General features: G+C 39.5%; 1 protein-coding gene across 1 annotated transcript in view; it reads left to right on the top strand.

Annotated features, from left to right (window-relative positions):
• The window catches only part of LOC106570600 (biotinidase), a 28194-nt gene extending 8112 nt beyond the window's left edge, over window positions 1–20082 (top strand). The window contains exons 5-6 of the mRNA XM_014143060.2: window positions 1–553; window positions 18813–20082. The exon at window positions 1–553 is cut by the window's left edge and continues 299 nt beyond it. Coding sequence (XP_013998535.2) covers window positions 1–553; window positions 18813–19079 — 820 coding nt within the window. The 3' untranslated portion in view covers window positions 19080–20082. The remainder of the gene's footprint in view (window positions 554–18812) is intronic.
• The last annotated feature ends 3447 nt before the right edge of the window (window positions 20083–23529 follow it).

Below are 23529 nucleotides of genomic sequence, written 5' to 3'. Positions count from 1 at the left end.
TGCAGGAGGAGAGGGGGAGGCAGGAGGAGAGACTGCAGGAGGAGAGACTGCAGGAGGAGAGGGGGAGGCAGGAGGAGAGACTGCAGGAGGAGAGACTGCAGGAGGAGAGACTGCAGGAGGAAAGACTGCAGGAGGAGAGGGGGAGGCAGGAGAAGAGGGGGAGACGGGAGGAGAGGGGGAGGCAGGAGGAGAGGGGGAGACGGGAGGAGAGGCAGTGGAAGCTTATACCAGGTCACCTAAGCCTCTGTCTGGTAAGAGGGAGGGCAACTCTGGGTTCTGTCTACAGGACAGACAACACTGCCAGGAGGATTCTCTCTCTACCTCTCCTCCTACCTTCTCTCCCTCATCCCCCTTACCCTTCACCTCTTCTATGATGTATGATCCCTTCTCCTTCCTCCTGCTGAGTGGTTCAGAGGGCCAGCTGACTGTGTGTGACGGTCCTTTCTGCTGCCGTCTGCAGTACCGACGCTCCCCACAGGGGGACAATACGGAGCTCTATGCTCTAGGAGCGTTCTCTGGCACACACACGGTTAACGGACGCTACAATGTACAGGTAGGGACCAACGTTTAAATTTACTCACAATACAACTTCCATTTGGAACTGCTTGGAGGACTCCTGCACTGTGTTAACTTGCAGCATTTGTTAGTATTCAACTTCTGGTTTCTCATTATTATGTTTCACTTGCAAGTAAAGAGCATACCAGGTCTACTCAGTATACAGTCTACCAGTTCTACTCAGTATACAGTCTACCAGTTCTACTCAGTATACAGTCTACCAGTTCTACTCAGTATACAGTCTACCAGTTCTACTCAGTATACAGTCTACCAGTTCTACTCAGTATACAGTCTACCAGTTCTACTCAGTATACAGTCTACCAGTTCTACTCAGTATACAGTCTACCAGTTCTACTCAGTATACAGTCTACCAGTTCTACTCAGTATACAGTCTACCAGTTCTACACAGTATACAGTCTACCAGTTCTACTCAGTATACAGTCTACCAGTTCTACTCAGTATACAGTCTACCAGTTCTACTCAGTATACAGTCTACCAGTTCTACTCAGTATACAGTCTACCAGTTCTACTCAGTATACAGTCTACCAGTTCTACTCAGTATACAGTCTACCAGTTCTACTCAGTATACAGTCTACCAGTTCTACTCAGTATACAGTCTACCAGTTCTACTCAGTATACAGTCTACCAGTTCTACTCAGTATACAGTCTACCAGTTCTACTCAGTATACAGTCTACCAGTTCTACTCAGTATACAGTCTACCAGTTCTACTCAGTATACAGTCTACCAGTTCTACTCAGTATACAGTCTACCAGTTCTACTCAGTATACAGTCTACCAGTTCTACTCAGTATACAGTCTACCAGTTCTACTCAGTATACAGTCTACCAGTTCTACTCAGTATACAGTCTACCAGTTCTACTCAGTATACAGTCTACCAGTTCTACCAGTTCTACTCAGTATACAGTCTACCAGTTCTACTCAGTATACAGTCTACCAGTTCTACACAGTATACTAGTTCTACTCAGTATAGAGTCTACCAGTTCTACTCAGTATACAGTCTACCAGTTCTACACAGTATACCGTCTACCAGTTCTACTCAGTATACAGTCTACCAGTTCTACTCAGTATACAGTATACCAGTTCTACTCAGTATACAGTATACCAGTTCTACTCAGTATACAGTATACCAGTTCTACTCAGTATACAGTCTACCAGTTCTACTCAGTATACAGTCTACCAGTTCTACTCAGTATACAGTCTACCAGTTCTACTCAGTATACAGTCTACCAGTTCTACTCAGTATACAGTCTACCAGTTCTATTCAGTACACCGTCTACCAGTACTACACAGTATACAGTCTACCAGTCCTACTCAGTATACAGTCTACCAGTTCTACTCAGTATACAGTCTACCAGTTCTACTCAGTATACAGTATACAGTCTACTAGCTCTACTCAGTATACAGTCTACCAGTTCTACTCAGTATAGTCTACCAGTTCTACTCAGTATACAGTATACTAGTTCTACTCAGTATACAGTATACAGTTTACCAGTTCTACTCAGTATACAGTCTACCAGTTCTACTCAGTATACAGTCTACCAGTTCTACTCAGTATACAGTCTACCAGTTCTACTCAGTATACAGTCTACCAGTTCTACTCAGTATACAGTCTACCAGTTCTACTCAGTATACAGTCTACCAGTTCTATTCAGTATACCGTCTACCAGTACTACTCAGTATACAGTCTACCAGTCCTACTCAGTATACAGTCTACCAGTTCTACTCAGTATACAGTCTACTAGTTCTACTCAGTATACAGTCTACCAGTTCTACTCAGTATACAGTATACAGTCTACTAGCTCTACTCAGTATACAGTCTACCAGTTCTACTCAGTATAGTCTACCAGTTCTACTCAGTATACAGTATACTAGTTCTACTCAGTATACAGTCTACCAGTTCTACTCAGTATACAGTATACAGTATAGTATACCAGTTCTACTCAGTATACAGTCTACCAGTTCTACTCAGTATACTAGTTCTATTCAGTATACAGTCTACCAGTTCTACTCAGTATACAGTATACAGTATAGTATACCAGTTTTACTCAGTATACAGTCTACCAGTTCTACTCAGTATACAGTACACAGTATACCAGTTCTACTCAGTATACAGTTTACCAGTTCTACTCAGTATACAGTCTACCAGTTCTACTCAGTATACAGTCTACCAGTTTTACTCAGTATACAGTATACTAGTTCTACTCAGTATACAGTATACTAATTCTACTCAGTATACAGTTTACCAGTTCTACTCAGTATACAGTATACCAGTTCTACTCAGTATACAGTATACTAGTTCTACTCAGTATACAGTCTACCAGTTCTACTCAGTATACAGTATACTAGTTCTACTCAGTATACAGTATACAGTCTACTAGTTCTACTCAGTATACAGTCTACCAGTTCTACTCAGTATACATTCTACCAGTTCTACTCAGTATAGTCTACCAGTTCTACTCAGTATACAGTATACTAGTTCTACTCAGTATACAGTATACTAGTTCTATTCAGTATACAGTTGACCAATTCTACTCAGTATACAGTTGACCAATTCTACTCAGTATACAGTTTACCAATTCTACTCAGTATACAGTATACCAGTTCTACTCAGTATACAGTATACCAGTTCTACTCAGTATACAGTATACTAGTTCTACTCAGTATACAGTCTACCAGTTCTCCTCAGTATACAGTCTACCAGTTCTCCTCAGTATACAGTATACCAGTTCTCCTCAGTATACAGTATACCAGTTCTCCTCAGTATACAGTATACCAGTTCTACTCAGTATACAGTCTACCAGTTCTACTCAGTATACAGTCTACCAGTTCTACTCAGTATACAGTCTACCAGTTCTACTCAGTATACAGTCTACCAGTTCTACTCAGTATACAGTCTACCAGTTCTACTCCGTATACAGTCTACCAGTTCTACTCCGTATACAGTCTACCAGTTCTACTCAGTATACAGTTTACCAGTTCTACTCAGTATACAGTCTACCAGTTTTACTCAGTATACAGTATACAGTATACCAGTTCTACTCAGTATACAGTATACAGTATACCAGTTCTACTCAGTATACAGTTTACCAGTTCTACTCAGTATACAGTCTACCAGTTTTACTCAGTATACAGTATACAGTCTACCAGTTCTACTCAGTATACAGTATACTAGTTCTACTCAGTATACTAGTTCTACTCAGTATACAGTATACAGTCTACCAGTTCTACTCAGTATACAGTATACTAGTTCTATTCAGTATACAGTCTACCAGTTCTACTCAGTATACAGTCTACCAGTTCTACTCAGTATACAGTATACCAGTTCTACTCAGTATACAGTCTACCAGTTCTACTCAGTATACAGTCTACCAGTTCTACTCAGTATACAGTCTACCAGTTCTACTCAGTATACAGTCTACCAGTTCTACTCAGTATACAGTCTACCAGTTCTACTCAGTATACAGTCTACCAGTTCTACTCAGTATACAGTCTACCAGTTCTACTCAGTATACAGTCTACCAGTTCTACTCAGTATACAGTATACTAGTTCTACTCAGTATACAGTATACAGTATACAGTCTACCAGTTCTACTCAGTATACAGTCTACCAGTTCTACTCAGTATACAGTCTACCAGTTCTACTCAGTATACAGTCTACCAGTTCTACTCAGTATACAGTCTACCAGTTCTACTCAGTATACAGTCTACCAGTTCTACTCAGTATACAGTTTACCAGTTCTACTCAGTATACAGTTTACCAGTTCTACTCAGTATACAGTCTACCAGTTTTACTCAGTATACGGTATACAGTATACAGTCTACCAGTTCTACTCAGTATACAGTATACAGTATACCAGTTCTACTCAGTATACACTTTACCAGTTCTACTCAGTATACAGTCTACCAGTTTTACTCAGTATACAGTATACAGTCTACCAGTTCTACTCAGTATACAGTATACTAGTTCTACTCAGTATACAGTATACTAGTTCTACTCAGTATACAGTTGACCAGTTCTACTCAGTATACAGTTGACCAGTTCTACTCAGTATACAGTATACCAGTTCTACTCAGTATACAGTATACTAGTTCTACTCAGTATACAGTATACTAGTTCTACTCAGTATACAGTCTACCAGTTCTACTCAGTATACAGTATACAGTATACAGTCTACCAGTTCTACTCAGTATACAGTCTACCAGTTCTACTCAGTATACAGTCTACCAGTTCTACTCAGTATACAGTATACTAGTTCTACTCAGTATACAGTATACAGTCTACTAGTTCTACTCAGTATACAGTATACAGTCTACCAGTTCTACTCAGTATACAGTCTACCAGTTCTACTCAGTATAGTCTACCAGTTCTACTCAGTATACAGTATACTAGTTCTACTCGGTATAGAGTATACAGTCTACCAGTTCTACTCAGTATAAAGTATACTAGTTCTATTCAGTATACAGTCTACCAGTTCTACTCAGTATACAGTATACAGTATAGTATACCAGTTCTACTCAGTATACAGTCTACTAGTTCTACTCAGTATAGAGTCTACCAGTTCTACTCAGTATACAGTATACTAGTTCTACTCAGTATACAGTATACTAGTTCTACTCAGTATACAGTATACTAGTTCTACTCAGTATACAGTATACTAGTTCTACTCAGTATACAGTTTACCAGTTCTACTCAGTATACAGTATACCAGTTCTACTCAGTATACAGTATACTAGTTCTACTCAGTATACAGTCTACCAGTTCTACTCAGTATACAGTCTACCAGTTCTACTCAGTATACAGTATACTAGTTCTACTCAGTATACAGTATACAGTATACAGTCTACCAGTTCTACTCAGTATACAGTCTACCAGTTCTACTCAGTATACAGTTGACCAGTTCTACTCAGTATACAGTCTACCAGTTTTACTCAGTATACGGTATACAGTATACAGTCTACCAGTTCTACTCAGTATACAGTATACAGTATACCAGTTCTACTCAGTATACAGTTTACCAGTTCTACTCAGTATACAGTCTACCAGTTTTACTCAGTATACAGTATACAGTCTACCAGTTCTACTCAGTATACAGTATACTAGTTCTACTCAGTATACAGTATACCAGTTCTACTCAGTATACAGTTTACCAGTTCTACTCAGTATACAGTATACCAGTTCTACTCAGTATACAGTATACCAGTTCTACTCAGTATACAGTATACTAGTTCTACTCAGTATACAGTCTACCAGTTCTACTCAGTATACAGTATACAGTCTACCAGTTCTACTCAGTATACAGTCTACCAGTTCTACTCAGTATACAGTATACCAGTTCTCCTCAGTATACAGTATACCAGTTCTCCTCAGTATACAGTCTACCAGTTCTACTCAGTATACAGTCTACCAGTTCTACTCAGTATACAGTCTACCAGTTCTACTCAGTATACAGTCTACCAGTTCTACTCAGTATACAGTCTACCAGTTCTACTCTATCAGTCTACCAGTTCTACTCAGTATACAGTCTACCAGTTCTACTCCGTATACAGTCTACCAGTTCTACTCCGTATACAGTCTACCAGTTCTACTCAGTATACAGTTTACCAGTTCTACTCAGTATACAGTCTACCAGTTTTACTCAGTATACAGTATACAGTATACCAGTTCTACTCAGTATACAGTTTACCAGTTCTACTCAGTATACAGTATACTAGTTCTACTCAGTATACTAGTTCTACTCAGTATACAGTATACAGTCTACCAGTTCTACTCAGTATACAGTATACTAGTTCTATTCAGTATACAGTCTACCAGTTCTACTCAGTATACAGTCTACCAGTTCTACTCAGTATACAGTCTACCAGTTCTACTCAGTATACAGTCTACCAGTTTTACTCAGTATACAGTATACAGTATACCAGTTCTACTCAGTATACAGTTTACCAGTTCTACTCAGTATACAGTATACTAGTTCTACTCAGTATACTAGTTCTACTCAGTATACAGTATACAGTCTACCAGTTCTACTCAGTATACAGTATACTAGTTCTATTCAGTATACAGTCTACCAGTTCTACTCAGTATACAGTCTACCAGTTCTACTCAGTATACAGTCTACCAGTTCTACTCAGTATACAGTATACCAGTTCTACTCAGTATACAGTATACCAGTTCTACTCAGTATACAGTTTACCAGTTCTACTCAGTATACAGTCTACCAGTTCTACTCAGTATACAGTCTACCAGTTCTACTCAGTATACAGTCTACCAGTTCTACTCAGTATACAGTCTACCAGTTCTACTCAGTATACAGTCTACCAGTTCTACTCAGTATACAGTATACTAGTTCTACTCAGTATACAGTATACTAGTTCTACTCAGTATACAGTATACAGTATACAGTCTACCAGTTCTACTCAGTATACAGTCTACCAGTTCTACTCAGTATACAGTCTACCAGTTCTACTCAGTATACAGTCTACCAGTTCTACTCAGTATACAGTCTACCAGTTCTACTCAGTATACAGTTTACCAGTTCTACTCAGTATACAGTTTACCAGTTCTACTCAGTATACAGTCTACCAGTTTTACTCAGTATACGGTATACAGTATACAGTCTACCAGTTCTACTCAGTATACAGTATACAGTATACCAGTTCTACTCAGTATACACTTTACCAGTTCTACTCAGTATACAGTCTACCAGTTTTACTCAGTATACAGTATACAGTCTACCAGTTCTACTCAGTATACAGTATACTAGTTCTACTCAGTATACAGTATACTAGTTCTACTCAGTATACAGTTGACCAGTTCTACTCAGTATACAGTATACCAGTTCTACTCAGTATACAGTATACCAGTTCTACTCAGTATACAGTATACTAGTTCTACTCAGTATACAGTATACTAGTTCTACTCAGTATACAGTCTACCAGTTCTACTCAGTATACAGTATACAGTCTACCAGTTCTACTCAGTATACAGTCTACCAGTTCTACTCAGTATACAGTCTACCAGTTCTACTCAGTATACAGTCTACTAGTTCTACTCAGTATACAGTATACAGTCTACTAGTTCTACTCAGTATACAGTATACAGTCTACCAGTTCTACTCAGTATACAGTCTACCAGTTCTACTCAGTATAGTCTACCAGTTCTACTCAGTATAGTCTACCAGTTCTACTCAGTATAGTCTACCAGTTCTACTCAGTATACAGTATACTAGTTCTACTCGGTATAGAGTATACAGTCTACCAGTTCTACTCAGTATAAAGTATACTAGTTCTATTCAGTATACAGTCTACCAGTTCTACTCAGTATACAGTATACAGTATAGTATACCAGTTCTACTCAGTATACAGTCTACTAGTTCTACTCAGTATAGAGTCTACCAGTTCTACTCAGTATACAGTATACTAGTTCTACTCAGTATACAGTATACTAGTTCTACTCAGTATACAGTATACTAGTTCTACTCAGTATACAGTTTACCAGTTCTACTCAGTATACAGTATACCAGTTCTACTCAGTATACAGTATACTAGTTCTACTCAGTATACAGTCTACCAGTTCTACTCAGTATACAGTCTACCAGTTCTACTCAGTATACAGTATACTAGTTCTACTCAGTATACAGTATACAGTCTACCAGTTCTACTCAGTATACAGTCTACCAGTTCTACTCAGTATACAGTCTACCAGTTCTACTCAGTATACAGTTTACCAGTTCTACTCAGTATACAGTCTACCAGTTTTACTCAGTATACGGTATACAGTATACAGTCTACCAGTTCTACTCAGTATACAGTATACCAGTTCTACTCAGTATACAGTTTACCAGTTCTACTCAGTATACAGTCTACCAGTTTTACTCAGTATACAGTATACAGTCTACCAGTTCTACTCAGTATACAGTATACTAGTTCTACTCAGTATACAGTATACTAGTTCTACTCAGTATACAGTTTACCAGTTCTACTCAGTATACAGTATACCAGTTCTACTCAGTATACAGTATACCAGTTCTACTCAGTATACAGTATACCAGTTCTACTCAGTATACAGTATACCAGTTCTACTCAGTATACAGTATACTAGTTCTACTCAGTATACAGTCTACCAGTTCTACTCAGTATACAGTATACAGTATACAGTCTACCAGTTCTACTCAGTATACAGTCTACCAGTTCTACTCAGTATACAGTCTACCAGTTCTACTCAGTATACAGTCTACCAGTTCTACTCAGTATACAGTCTACCAGTTCTACTCAGTATACAGTCTACCAGTTCTACTCAGTATACAGTCTACCAGTTCTACTCAGTATACAGTTTACCAGTTTTACTCAGTATATAGTATACAGTATACAGTCTACCAGGTCTACTCAGTATACAGTATACCAGTTCTACTCAGTACACAGTTTACCAGTTCTACTCAGTATACACTCTACCAGTTCTACTCAGTATACACTCTACCAGTTCTACTCACTATACACTCTACCAGTTCTACTCAGTATACACTCTACCAGTTTTACTCAGTATACAGTATACAGTCTACCAGTTCTACTCAGTATACAGTATACCAGTTCTACTCAGTATACAGTCTACCAGTTCTATTCAGTATACAGTATACAGTCTACCAGTTCTACTCAGTATACAGTCTACCAGTTCTATTCAGTATACAGTATACAGTCTACCAGTTCTACTCAGTATACAGTCTACCAGTTCTACTCAGTATACAGTCTACCAGTTCTACTCAGTATACAGTCTACCAGTTCTACTCAGTATACAGTCTACCAGTTCTACTCAGTATACAGTCTACCAGTTCTACTCAGTATACAGTCTACCAGTTCTACTCAGTATACAGTCTACCAGTTCTACTCAGTATACAGTCTACCAGTTCTACTCAGTATACAGTATACAGTATACCAGTTCTACTCAGTATACAGTTTACAGTCTACCAGTTCTACTCAGTATACAGTATACAGTATACCAGTTCTACTCAGTATACAGTTTACCAGTTCTACTCAGTATACAGTCTACCAGTTTTACTCAGTATACAGTATACAGTCTACCAGTTCTACTCAGTATACAGTATACTAGTTCTACTCAGTATACAGTATACCAGTTCTACTCAGTATACAGTTTACCAGTTCTACTCAGTATACAGTATACCAGTTCTACTCAGTATACAGTATACCAGTTCTACTCAGTATACAGTATACCAGTTCTACTCAGTATACAGTATACTAGTTCTACTCAGTATACAGTCTACCAGTTCTACTCAGTATACAGTATACAGTCTACCAGTTCTACTCAGTATACAGTCTACCAGTTCTACTCAGTATACAGTATACCAGTTCTCCTCAGTATACAGTATACCAGTTCTCCTCAGTATACAGTCTACCAGTTCTACTCAGTATACAGTCTACCAGTTCTACTCAGTATACAGTCTACCAGTTCTACTCAGTATACAGTCTACCAGTTCTACTCAGTATACAGTCTACCAGTTCTACTCAGTATACAGTCTACCAGTTCTACTCCGTATACAGTCTACCAGTTCTACTCCGTATACAGTCTACCAGTTCTACTCAGTATACAGTTTACCAGTTCTACTCAGTATACAGTCTACCAGTTTTACTCAGTATACAGTATACAGTATACCAGTTCTACTCAGTATACAGTTTACCAGTTCTACTCAGTATACAGTCTACCAGTTCTACTCAGTATACAGTATACTAGTTCTACTCAGTATACTAGTTCTACTCAGTATACAGTATACAGTCTACCAGTTCTACTCAGTATACAGTATACTAGTTCTATTCAGTATACAGTCTACCAGTTCTACTCAGTATACAGTCTACCAGTTCTACTCAGTATACAGTCTACCAGTTATACTCAGTATACAGTATACCAGTTCTACTCAGTATACAGTATACCAGTTCTACTCAGTATACAGTTTACCAGTTCTACTCAGTATACAGTCTACCAGTTCTACTCAGTATACAGTCTACCAGTTCTACTCAGTATACAGTCTACCAGTTCTACTCAGTATACAGTCTACCAGTTCTACTCAGTATACAGTCTACCAGTTCTACTCAGTATACAGTATACTAGTTCTACTCAGTATACAGTATACTAGTTCTACTCAGTATACAGTATACAGTATACAGTCTACCAGTTCTACTCAGTATACAGTCTACCAGTTCTACTCAGTATACAGTCTACCAGTTCTACTCAGTATACAGTCTACCAGTTCTACTCAGTATACAGTCTACCAGTTCTACTCAGTATACAGTTTACCAGTTCTACTCAGTATACAGTTTACCAGTTCTACTCAGTATACAGTCTACCAGTTTTACTCAGTATACGGTATACAGTATACAGTCTACCAGTTGTATACAGTATACCAGTTCTACTCAGTATACAGTTTACCAGTTCTACTCAGTATACAGTCTACCAGTTTTACTCAGTATACAGTATACAGTCTACCAGTTCTACTCAGTATACAGTATACTAGTTCTACTCAGTATACAGTATACCAGTTCTACTCAGTATACAGTTTACCAGTTCTACTCAGTATACAGTATACCAGTTCTACTCAGTATACAGTATACCAGTTCTACTCAGTATACAGTATACCAGTTCTACTCAGTATACAGTATACTAGTTCTACTCAGTATACAGTCTACCAGTTCTACTCAGTATACAGTATACAGTCTACCAGTTCTACTCAGTATACAGTCTACCAGTTCTACTCAGTATACAGTATACCAGTTCTCCTCAGTATACAGTATACCAGTTCTCCTCAGTATACAGTCTACCAGTTCTACTCAGTATACAGTCTACCAGTTCTACTCAGTATACAGTCTACCAGTTCTACTCAGTATACAGTCTACCAGTTCTACTCAGTATACAGTCTACCAGTTCTACTCAGTATACAGTCTACCAGTTCTACTCCGTATACAGTCTACCAGTTCTACTCCGTATACAGTCTACCAGTTCTACTCAGTATACAGTTTACCAGTTCTACTCAGTATACAGTCTACCAGTTTTACTCAGTATACAGTATACAGTATACCAGTTCTACTCAGTATACAGTTTACCAGTTCTACTCAGTATACAGTCTACCAGTTCTACTCAGTATACAGTATACTAGTTCTACTCAGTATACTAGTTCTACTCAGTATACAGTATACAGTCTACCAGTTCTACTCAGTATACAGTATACTAGTTCTATTCAGTATACAGTCTACCAGTTCTACTCAGTATACAGTCTACCAGTTCTACTCAGTATACAGTCTACCAGTTATACTCAGTATACAGTATACCAGTTCTACTCAGTATACAGTATACCAGTTCTACTCAGTATACAGTTTACCAGTTCTACTCAGTATACAGTCTACCAGTTCTACTCAGTATACAGTCTACCAGTTCTACTCAGTATACAGTCTACCAGTTCTACTCAGTATACAGTCTACCAGTTCTACTCAGTATACAGTCTACCAGTTCTACTCAGTATACAGTATACTAGTTCTACTCAGTATACAGTATACTAGTTCTACTCAGTATACAGTATACAGTATACAGTCTACCAGTTCTACTCAGTATACAGTCTACCAGTTCTACTCAGTATACAGTCTACCAGTTCTACTCAGTATACAGTCTACCAGTTCTACTCAGTATACAGTCTACCAGTTCTACTCAGTATACAGTTTACCAGTTCTACTCAGTATACAGTTTACCAGTTCTACTCAGTATACAGTCTACCAGTTTTACTCAGTATACGGTATACAGTATACAGTCTACCAGTTGTATACAGTATACCAGTTCTACTCAGTATACACTTTACCAGTTCTACTCAGTATACAGTCTACCAGTTTTACTCAGTATACAGTATACAGTCTACCAGTTCTACTCAGTATACAGTATACTAGTTCTACTCAGTATACAGTATACTAGTTCTACTCAGTATACAGTTGACCAGTTCTACTCAGTATACAGTATACCAGTTCTACTCAGTATACAGTATACCAGTTCTACTCAGTATACAGTATACTAGTTCTACTCAGTATACAGTATACTAGTTCTACTCAGTATACAGTCTACCAGTTCTACTCAGTATACAGTATACAGTCTACCAGTTCTACTCAGTATACAGTCTACCAGTTCTCCTCAGTATACAGTCTACCAGTTCTACTCAGTATACAGTCTACTAGTTCTACTCAGTATACAGTATACAGTCTACTAGTTCTACTCAGTATACAGTATACAGTCTACCAGTTCTACTCAGTATACAGTCTACCAGTTCTACTCAGTATAGTCTACCAGTTCTACTCAGTATAGTCTACCAGTTCTACTCAGTATAGTCTACCAGTTCTACTCAGTATACAGTATACTAGTTCTACTCGGTATAGAGTATACAGTCTACCAGTTCTACTCAGTATAAAGTATACTAGTTCTATTCAGTATACAGTCTACCAGTTCTACTCAGTATACAGTATACAGTATAGTATACCAGTTCTACTCAGTATACAGTCTACTAGTTCTACTCAGTATAGAGTCTACCAGTTCTACTCAGTATACAGTATACTAGTTCTACTCAGTATACAGTATACTAGTTCTACTCAGTATACAGTATACTAGTTCTACTCAGTATACAGTTTACCAGTTCTACTCAGTATACAGTATACCAGTTCTACTCAGTATACAGTATACTAGTTCTACTCAGTATACAGTCTACCAGTTCTACTCAGTATACAGTCTACCAGTTCTACTCAGTTTACAGTATACTAGTTCTACTCAGTATACAGTATACAGTCTACCAGTTCTACTCAGTATACAGTCTACCAGTTCTACTCAGTATACAGTCTACCAGTTCTACTCAGTATACAGTTTACCAGTTCTACTCAGTATACAGTCTACCAGTTTTACTCAGTATACGGTATACAGTATACAGTCTACCAGTTCTACTCAGTATACAGTATACAGTATACCAGTTCTACTCAGTATACAGTTTACCAGTTCTACTCAGTATACAGTCTACCAGTTTTACTCAGTATACAGTATACAGTCTACCAGTTCTACTCAGTATACAGTATTCTAGTTCTACTCAGTATACAGTATACTAGTTCTACTCAGTATACAGTTTACCAGTTCTACTCAGTATACAGTATACCAGTTCTACTCAGTATACAGTATACCAGTTCTACTCAGTATACAGTATACCAGTTCTACTCAGTATACTAGTTCTACTCAGTATACAGTCTACCAGTTCTACTCAGTATACAGTATACAGTATACAGTCTACCAGTTCTACTCAGTATACAGTCTACCAGTTCTACTCAGTATACAGTCTACCAGTTCTACTCAGTATACAGTCTACCAGTTCTACTCAGTATACAGTCTACCAGTTCTACTCAGTATACAGTCTACCAGTTCTACTCAGTATACAGTCTACCAGTTCTACTCAGTATACAGTCTACCAGTTCTACTCAGTATACAGTTTACCAGTTTTACTCAGTATATAGTATACAGTATACAGTCTACCAGGTCTACTCAGTATACAGTATACCAGTTCTACTCAGTACACAGTTTACCAGTTCTACTCAGTATACACTCTACCAGTTCTACTCAGTATACACTCTACCAGTTCTACTCAGTATACACTCTACCAGTTCTACTCAGTATACACTCTACCAGTTTTACTCAGTATACAGTATACAGTCTACCAGTTCTACTCAGTATACAGTATACCAGTTCTACTCAGTATACAGTCTACCAGTTCTATTCAGTATACAGTATACAGTCTACCAGTTCTACTCAGTATACAGTCTACCAGTTCTATTCAGTATACAGTATACAGTCTACCAGTTCTACTCAGTATACAGTCTACCAGTTCTACTCAGTATACAGTCTACCAGTTCTACTCAGTATACAGTCTACCAGTTCTACTCAGTATACAGTCTACCAGTTCTACTCAGTATACAGTCTACCAGTTCTACTCAGTATACAGTCTACCAGTTCTACTCAGTATACAGTCTACCAGTTCTACTCAGTATACAGTATACAGTATACCAGTTCTACTCAGTATACAGTTTACAGTCTACCAGTTCTACTCAGTATACAGTCTACCAGTTCTACTCAGTATACAGTCTACCAGTTCTATTCAGTATACAGTATACCGTCTACCAGTTCTACTCAGTATACAGTCTACCAGTTCTACTCAGTATACAGTCTACCAGTTCTACTCAGTATACAGTCTACCAGTTCTACTCAGTATACAGTCTACCAGTTCTACTCAGTATACAGTCTACCAGTTCTACTCAGTATACAGTCTACCAGTTCTACTCAGTATACAGTCTACCAGTTCTACTCAGTATACAGTCTACCAGTTCTACTCAGTATACAGTATACCAGTTCTACTCAGTATACAGTATACTAGTTCTACTCAGTATACAGTCTACCAGTTCTACTCAGTATACAGTCTACCAGTTCTACTCAGTATACAGTATACTAGTTCTACTCAGTATACAGTATACAGTATACAGTCTACCAGTTCTACTCAGTATACAGTCTACCAGTTCTACTCAGTATACAGTCTACCAGTTCTACTCAGTATACAGTATACAGTATAGTATACCAGTTCTACTCAGTATACAGTCTACCAGTTCTACTCAGTATACAGTTTACCAGTTCTACTCAGTATACAGTCTACCAGTTTTACTCAGTATACAGTATACAGTCTACCAGTTCTACTCAGTATACAGTATACTAGTTCTACTCAGTATACAGTATACTAGTTCTACTCAGTATACAGTTTACCAGTTCTACTCAGTATACAGTTTACCAGTTCTACTCAGTATACAGTACACCAGTTCTACTCAGTATACAGTATACCAGTTCTACTCAGTATACAGTATACTAGTTCTACTCAGTATACAGTCTACCAGTTCTACTCAGTATACAGTATACAGTCTACCAGTTCTACTCAGTATACAGTCTACCAGTTCTACTCAGTATACAGTCTACCAGTTCTACTCAGTATACAGTCTACCAGTTCTACTCAGTATACAGTCTACCAGTTCTACTCAGTATACAGTCTACCAGTTCTACTCAGTCACAGTCTACCAGTTCTACTCAGTATACAGTCTACCAGTTCTACTCAGTATACAGTCTACCAGTTCTACTCAGTATACAGTCTACCAGTTCTACTCAGTATACAGTCTACCAGTTTTACTCAGTATACAGTATACAGTCTACCAGTTCTACTCAGTATACAGTATACAGTATACCAGTTCTACTCAGTATACAGTATACAGTATACCAGTTCTACTCAGTATACAGTTTACCAGTTCTACTCAGTATACAGTCTACCAGTTTTACTCAGTATACAGTATACAGTCTACCAGTTCTACTCAGTATACAGTATACCAGTTCTACTCAGTATACAGTCTACCAGTTCTACTCAGTATACAGTCTACCAGTTCTATTCAGTATACAGTATACAGTCTACCAGTTCTACTCAGTATACAGTCTACCAGTTCTACTCAGTATACAGTCTACCAGTTCTACTCAGTATACAGTCTACCAGTTTTACTCAGTATACAGTATACAGTCTACCAGTTCTACTCAGTATACAGTCTACCAGTTCTACTCAGTATACAGTCTACCAGTTCTACTCAGTATACAGTCTACCAGTTCTATTCAGTATACAGTCTACCAGTTCTACTCAGTATACAGTCTACCAGTTCTACTCAGTATACAGTCTAGTTTACCAGTTCTACCCAGTATACAGTCTACCAGTTCTACTCAGTATACAGTCTACCAGTTTTACTCAGTATACAGTCTAGTTTACCAGTTCTACCCAGTATACAGTCTACCAGTTCTACTCAGTATACAGTCTACCAGTTTTACTCAGTATACAGTATACAGTCTACCAGTTCTACTCAGTATACAGTCTACCAGTTCTACTCAGTATACAGTATACTAGTTCTACTCAGTATACAGTCTACCAGTTCTACTCAGTATACAGTCTACCAGTTCTACTCAGTATACAGTCTACCAGTTCTACTCAGTATACAGTCTACCAGTTCTACTCAGTATACAGTCTACCAGTTCTACTCAGTATACAGTCTACCAGTTCTACTCAGTATACAGTCTACCAGTTCTACTCAGTATACAGTCTACCAGTTCTACTCAGTATACAGTCTACCAGTTCTACTCAGTATACAGTCTACCAGTTCTACTCAGTATACAGTCTACCAGTTCTACTCAGTATACAGTCTACCAGTTTTACTCAGTATACAGTATACAGTATACAGTCTACCAGTTCTACTCAGTATACAGTATACCAGTTCTACTCAGTATACAGTATACAGTATACCAGTTCTACTCAGTATACAGTTTACCAGTTCTACTCAGTATACAGTCTACCAGTTTTACTCAGTATACAGTATACAGTCTACCAGTTCTACTCAGTATACAGTATACCAGTTCTACTCAGTATACAGTCTACCAGTTCTACTCAGTATACAGTCTACCAGTTCTATTCAGTATACAGTATACAGTCTACCAGTTCTACTCAGTATACAGTCTACCAGTTCTACTCAGTATACAGTCTACCAGTTCTACTCAGTATACAGTCTACCAGTTCTACTCAGTATACAGTCTACCAGTTTTACTCAGTATACAGTATACAGTCTACCAGTTCTACTCAGTATACAGTCTACCAGTTCTACTCAGTATACAGTCTACCAGTTCTACTCAGTATACAGTCTACCAGTTCTATTCAGTATACAGTCTACCAGTTCTACTCAGTATACAGTCTACCAGTTCTACTCAGTATACAGTCTACCAGTTCTACTCAGTATACAGTCTAGTTTACCAGTTCTACTCAGTATACAGTCTACCAGTTCTACTCAGTATACAGTCTACCAGTTTTACTCAGTATACAGTATACAGTCTACCAGTTCTACTCAGTATACAGTCTACCAGTTCTACTCAGTATACAGTATACTAGTTCTACTCAGTATACAGTCTACCAGTTCTACTCAGTATACAGTCTACCAGTTCTACTCAGTATACAGTCTACCAGTTCTACTCAGTATACAGTCTACCAGTTCTACTCAGTATACAGTCTACCAGTTCTACTCAGTATACAGTCTACCAGTTCTACTCAGTATACAGTCTACCAGTTCTACTCAGTATACAGTCTACCAGTTCTACTCAGTATACAGTCTACCAGTTTTACTCAGTATACAGTATACAGTATACAGTCTACCAGTTCTACTCAGTATACAGTATACAGTATACCAGTTCTACTCAGTATACAGTATACAGTATACCAGTTCTACTCAGTATACAGTTTACCAGTTCTACTCAGTATACAGTCTACCAGTTTTACTCAGTATACAGTATACAGTCTACCAGTTCTACTCAGTATACAGTATACCAGTTCTACTCAGTATACAGTCTACCAGTTCTACTCAGTATACAGTCTACCAGTTCTATTCAGTATACAGTATACAGTCTACCAGTTCTACTCAGTATACAGTCTACCAGTTCTACTCAGTATACAGTCTACCAGTTCTACTCAGTATACAGTCTACCAGTTCTACTCAGTATACAGTCTACCAGTTCTATTCAGTATACAGTCTACCAGTTCTACTCAGTATACAGTCTACCAGTTCTACTCAGTATACAGTCTACCAGTTCTACTCAGTATACAGTCTAGTTTACCAGTTCTACTCAGTATACAGTCTACCAGTTCTACTCAGTATACAGTCTACCAGTTTTACTCAGTATACAGTATACAGTCTACCAGTTCTACTCAGTATACAGTCTACCAGTTCTACTCAGTATACAGTCTACCAGTTCTACTCAGTATACAGTCTACCAGTTCTACTCAGTATACAGTCTACCAGTTCTACTCAGTATACAGTCTACCAGTTCTACTCAGTATACAGTCTACCAGTTCTACTCAGTATACAGTCTACCAGTTCTACTCAGTATACAGTCTACCAGTTCTACTCAGTATACAGTCTACCAGTTCTACTCAGTATACAGTCTACCAGTTCTACTCAGTATACAGTCTACCAGTTCTACTCAGTATACAGTATACCAGTTCCTAAGCTTGAGTTTTTACCTCATGTCCAGCTGTGATCTTCCCATAGTTAAGCCTCTTGCAGTAGTACAACAGTTCATTCATGGTATTAAAGATTAACCCCTCCCCCTCCAGGTGTGCGCGTTGGTCCGCTGCTTGGGGTCGGAGGGCAGCTCCTGTGGACAGGAAGTGGAGGAGGCAGAGTCGAGAGTCGACTTCCTATTGGAGGGGAAGTTCGGAACCCGTCACGTTTACCCGTCATTGCTAGGTAGCGGCATGGTTCTAGAACAACCTGACCAGGTCAAGACGACCGCAGGTGGTCGAGTGGCCATGGAACACTCAGGGATGACCGTCGGACTAGTGACCGCATGTCTCTACGGCAGGGTGTACGACCAGGACTAAGGTGTGTGAGAGAGAGAGAGAGAGAGAGAAAGTGAGAGAGAGGCTGCAGTCCAAACACTTAAAAGATACACCCTCGTCCACTTACCCTCGCCTTATGCCCTTGGGGAAATCCCCGTCGCCATCTTGGCGGGCGGTCCAAATGATGAGCCAAGCAAGGGAAGTTAGCAACGTAAGCCCCTCAGCCATCGTTTTTAGTCGGCTTAGCGAGTGTATAATTATGTTCACTCCCGGGCCTGAAACTCCCCATAATTCAATTCACGACGATTGTACATTTGCTAACAAAAGTCAGCGAAAACTTAAAAACAACATCAATGGAGAAGTCAACATACAAGTGTAAGTAAAAAACGAATGTAAATAAATTAGAAATTGTGCTACTAATGCACATAACGGCACAAACACGTCTCGTAAAAAGTAAATATGTTTTTGTTTGGTTATCTTTTGGAAATTGTAGAAACAAAACATTTTTCTTCTTCAGAAGTTTCAGCTAGGCAGGCTAACGTTAGTTAGCCAATTCACTTGCTAGCTATCATACAGTAGGGGTATATTAATAATTATATAGTTAATCTAAGTAGACATGCACTCATAATTGACTATAGCGCATATAAAGCACCCACAAGCTACCGGTGGCTGAAAACACAATCATTGCGGGATGAACGAGTGACAAATTTCCAGCCAAGGGTGGTCCATTTAAAAATCATTCCTTCCTCCCTCGCCCCTCAAGTGTAAACTCGTCAGACGTCATGATACGTCATCAGAAGTGTCCACTTAATTTGAGGGCTGAGGGGATAGGGTGTGTCCTAAGTGTTGGGACCACAGTCAGTGAGTGAGTGAGTGAGAGGGTGTGTGTTTGGGTTAAATGATTGTGTGGTCCCATAAAGTGATCTACCTCAGTAAATAAATGTTCTCTTTTGTTTTCCATCCTGTTTCTGAACTGTTTCCATGACACCCGATTCTGCAATACCGTCGGGGGTACGCCAAATAAAAATATGATTCAACCCCAAAATCATTTTTGTTACTTTTTTCAAACAGTACATTTATATTTTCCAAAGGGGCTATACATTTGGGTGAGGTTATTTTCTCTCCTGAGTAGCCTCGTTTCACTGCCAAAAATAAAACTAAACCATCTAGTGTTCAGCGAAATAACACCACAATGTCAAATACAAGTAGCCTAGTCAAATAATTAACTTCCAATCACATTAACCGTTACTCTCTAGTGGGAATTCCACTAACGGTCCGTGTGTCCCCAAACGTAGCTGCTGCTCATGTTGGTATCTGTACTGATGGCGCAAAAGCCACGACAGGGAGACATAGTGGAGTGGTAACGCGCGTGCAAGCAGTTGCTCCCGACACTTGGGTTCACTGCAGCATCCACCGAGAGGCTCTTGCTGCCAAGGGAATGCCTGACAGCTTGTAAGACGTTTTGGACACTACAGTGAAAATGGTTAACTTTGTTAAAGAAAGGCCCCTGAACTCTTGTATTTTTTTCACTATGCAATGATATGGGCAGCGACCATGTAACGCTTTCGCAACATACAGAAGTGCGCTGGTTGTCAAGGGACGTTTTTTGAATTGAGAGACGAGCTTAATGTTTTCTTTACTGACCATCATTTTCACTTGTCTGACCGCTTGCATGATGAAGAGTTTCTCACACGACTGGCCTATCTGGGTGATGTTTTTTCTGGCCTGAATGATCTGAATCTAAGATTACAGGGACTCTCTGCAACTATATTCAATGTGAGGGACAAAATTGAGGCTATGATTAAGAAGTTGGAGCTCTTCTCTGTCTGCATTAACAAGGACAACACACAGGTCTTTCCATCATTGAATGATTTTTTGTGTGCAAATGAACTCAAGCTTATGAACAATGTCAAATGTGATATAGCGAAGCACCTGAGTGAGCTGGGTGCACAATTACGCAGGTACTTTCCTGAAACGGATGACACAAACAACTGGATTCGTTATCCCTTTCATGCCCTGCCTCCAGTCCACTTACCAATATCTGAACAAGAGAGCCTCATCGAAATTGCAACAAGCGGTTCTGTGAAAATGTAATTTAATCAGAAGCCACTGCCAGATTTCTGGATTGGTCTGTGCTCAATCCTGCCTTGGCAAATCGCGCTGTTAAGACACTGATGCCCTTTGCAACCACGTACCTATGTGAGAGTGGATTCTCGGCCCTCACTAGCATGAAAACCAAATACAGGCACAGACTGTGTGTGGGAAAGGATTTAAGACTGAGACTCTCTCCAATACAACCAAACCCTGAGTTATTCACAATTTTCAATGAACAAATAAGGTTTTATATGTAAGATGGTTAAATAAAGAGCAAAATTATTGATTATTATTTGTGCCCTGGTCCTATAACAGCTTGTCACTTCCCACGAGCCGGGTTGTGACAAAAACTCACACTCATTCTTATGTTTAATAAATGTAGTGTGTGTGTGGCAGGCTTACAAAGATGGCAAAAAAGCAACATTTGAGAGTGCGCTGACCCTGGTGCTAGAGGGGGTACGCAGCTGGAGGTTGACTGTTTGAAGGGGAACAGGACTATAAACAGTTTGGGAACCACTTCCCTAGTGGAATACATCATGATACCATATTCCCTATAGAGTGTATTATATGACACCCTGGGTGAGTCCTAATTGTATTTATTTTACCTTTATTTAACCAGGCAAATCAATTAAGAACAAATTCTTATTTACAATGATAACCTAGGAACAGTGGGTTTAACTGCCTTGTTCAGGGGCATAATGACAGATTTTTACCTTGTCAGCTCTGGGATTCGATCTAGCAACCTTTCGGTTACTAGTCCAACGCTCTAACCACTAGGCTACCTGCCGCCCCTACACTCTAACCACTAGGCTACCTGCCGTCCCTACACTCTAACCACTAGGCTACCTGCCGTCCCCTACACTCTAACCACTAGGCTACCTGCTGCCCCTACACTCTAACCACTAGGCTACCTGCCACCCCTAATAATCTCAACTTCCTCCCAAAGTGTGCACTACTACAAAAATTGAAAAGCATTGGATTTGGTGTAGACATGGGCTATGTGCCAGTCATTTCCTTTCAAATCAATGAAGGGAAGTGAACAAGTGCACACTTAGAGATTATTGGGATGCACCTCCTATTCCTTATGTAATGCACAAAATCTATTCTTACCAGTCTGGAGAACGACTCTGGCATTTCAAAAGAAACAATAATTATTTCATATGTCATTATTAAGAACATTGCACCATATTAAGTCTGCCTTTAGACTTCTCTCATCTGAAAAAGGCTACGTTTCACACACACTTCCTGTCTCAGCTTTGCGTCGTGCCTAAGAACAGCCCTTAGCCGTGGTATATTGGCCATATACCACACCTCAGGCCTTATTGCTTAATTATTACTCTCCTGGAGGAATCAATTCCATGTATCAGACAGTAGTAACTAGTATTATAACTCTCCTGGAGGAATCAACTCTATGAATCAGACAGTAGTAGTAACTGGTAGTATAATTCTCCTGGAGGAATCAATGACTCAGTGAATCGGTTCAGTATTGACTCAGCATTAGGAGGTGAACAGTGATCTCTGTGTTTGTCCATTATAATAGATGAACTCAACTAGAATAAAACTAGTCTGGGTACCAGTCTGTTTAGCTATCATTCCACTCCTTGCCAGTCCTGTCACGCTAAACAGTTTTACACATGAGTACAAGGAGTGCAATGTTAGCTAAACAGGCTGTTACCCAGGCTACCCTAGAACCAGACTGGTACCCAGGCTACCCTAGAACCAGACTGGTACCCAGGCTACCCTAGAACCAGACTGGTACCCAGGCTACCCTAGAACCAGACTGGTACCCAGGCTACCCTAGAACCAGACTGGTACCCAGGCTACCCTAGAACCAGACTGGCACCCAGGCTACCCTAGAACCAGACTGGCACCCAGGCTACCCTAGAACCAGACTGGTACCCAGGCTACCCTAGAACCAGACTGGTACCCAGGCTACCCTAGAACCAGACTGGTACCCAGGCTACCCTAGAACCAGACTGGTACCCAGGCTACCCTAGAACCAGACTGGTACCCAGGCTACCCTAGAACCAGACTGGTACCCAGGCTACCCTAGAACCAGACTGGTACCCAGGCTACCCTAGAACCATACTGGCACCCAGGCTAACTTAGAACCAGACTGGTACCCAGGCTAGAATAAACAGACTGGTACCCAGGCTACCCTAGAACCAGACTGGCACCCAGGCTAGAATAAACAGACTGGTACCCAGGCTACCCTAGAACCAGACTGGCACCCAGGCTAGAATAAACAGACTGGCACCCAGACTAGAATAAACAGACTGGTACCCAGGCTACCCTAGAACCAGACTGGCACCCAGGCTAACTTAGAACCAGACTGGTACCCAGGCTAGAATAAACAGACTATTCTAGTCTGGGTACCAGTCTGTTTATTCTAGCCTGG

The sequence above is a fragment of the Salmo salar genome, chromosome ssa14 (genome assembly GCF_905237065.1).
Source record: "Salmo salar chromosome ssa14, Ssal_v3.1, whole genome shotgun sequence".
Taxonomy (NCBI): Eukaryota; Metazoa; Chordata; class Actinopteri; order Salmoniformes; family Salmonidae; genus Salmo; species Salmo salar.
Note: the sequence above shows the minus strand (reverse complement) of the source record. Positions and strands in the feature narration are given on the sequence as shown.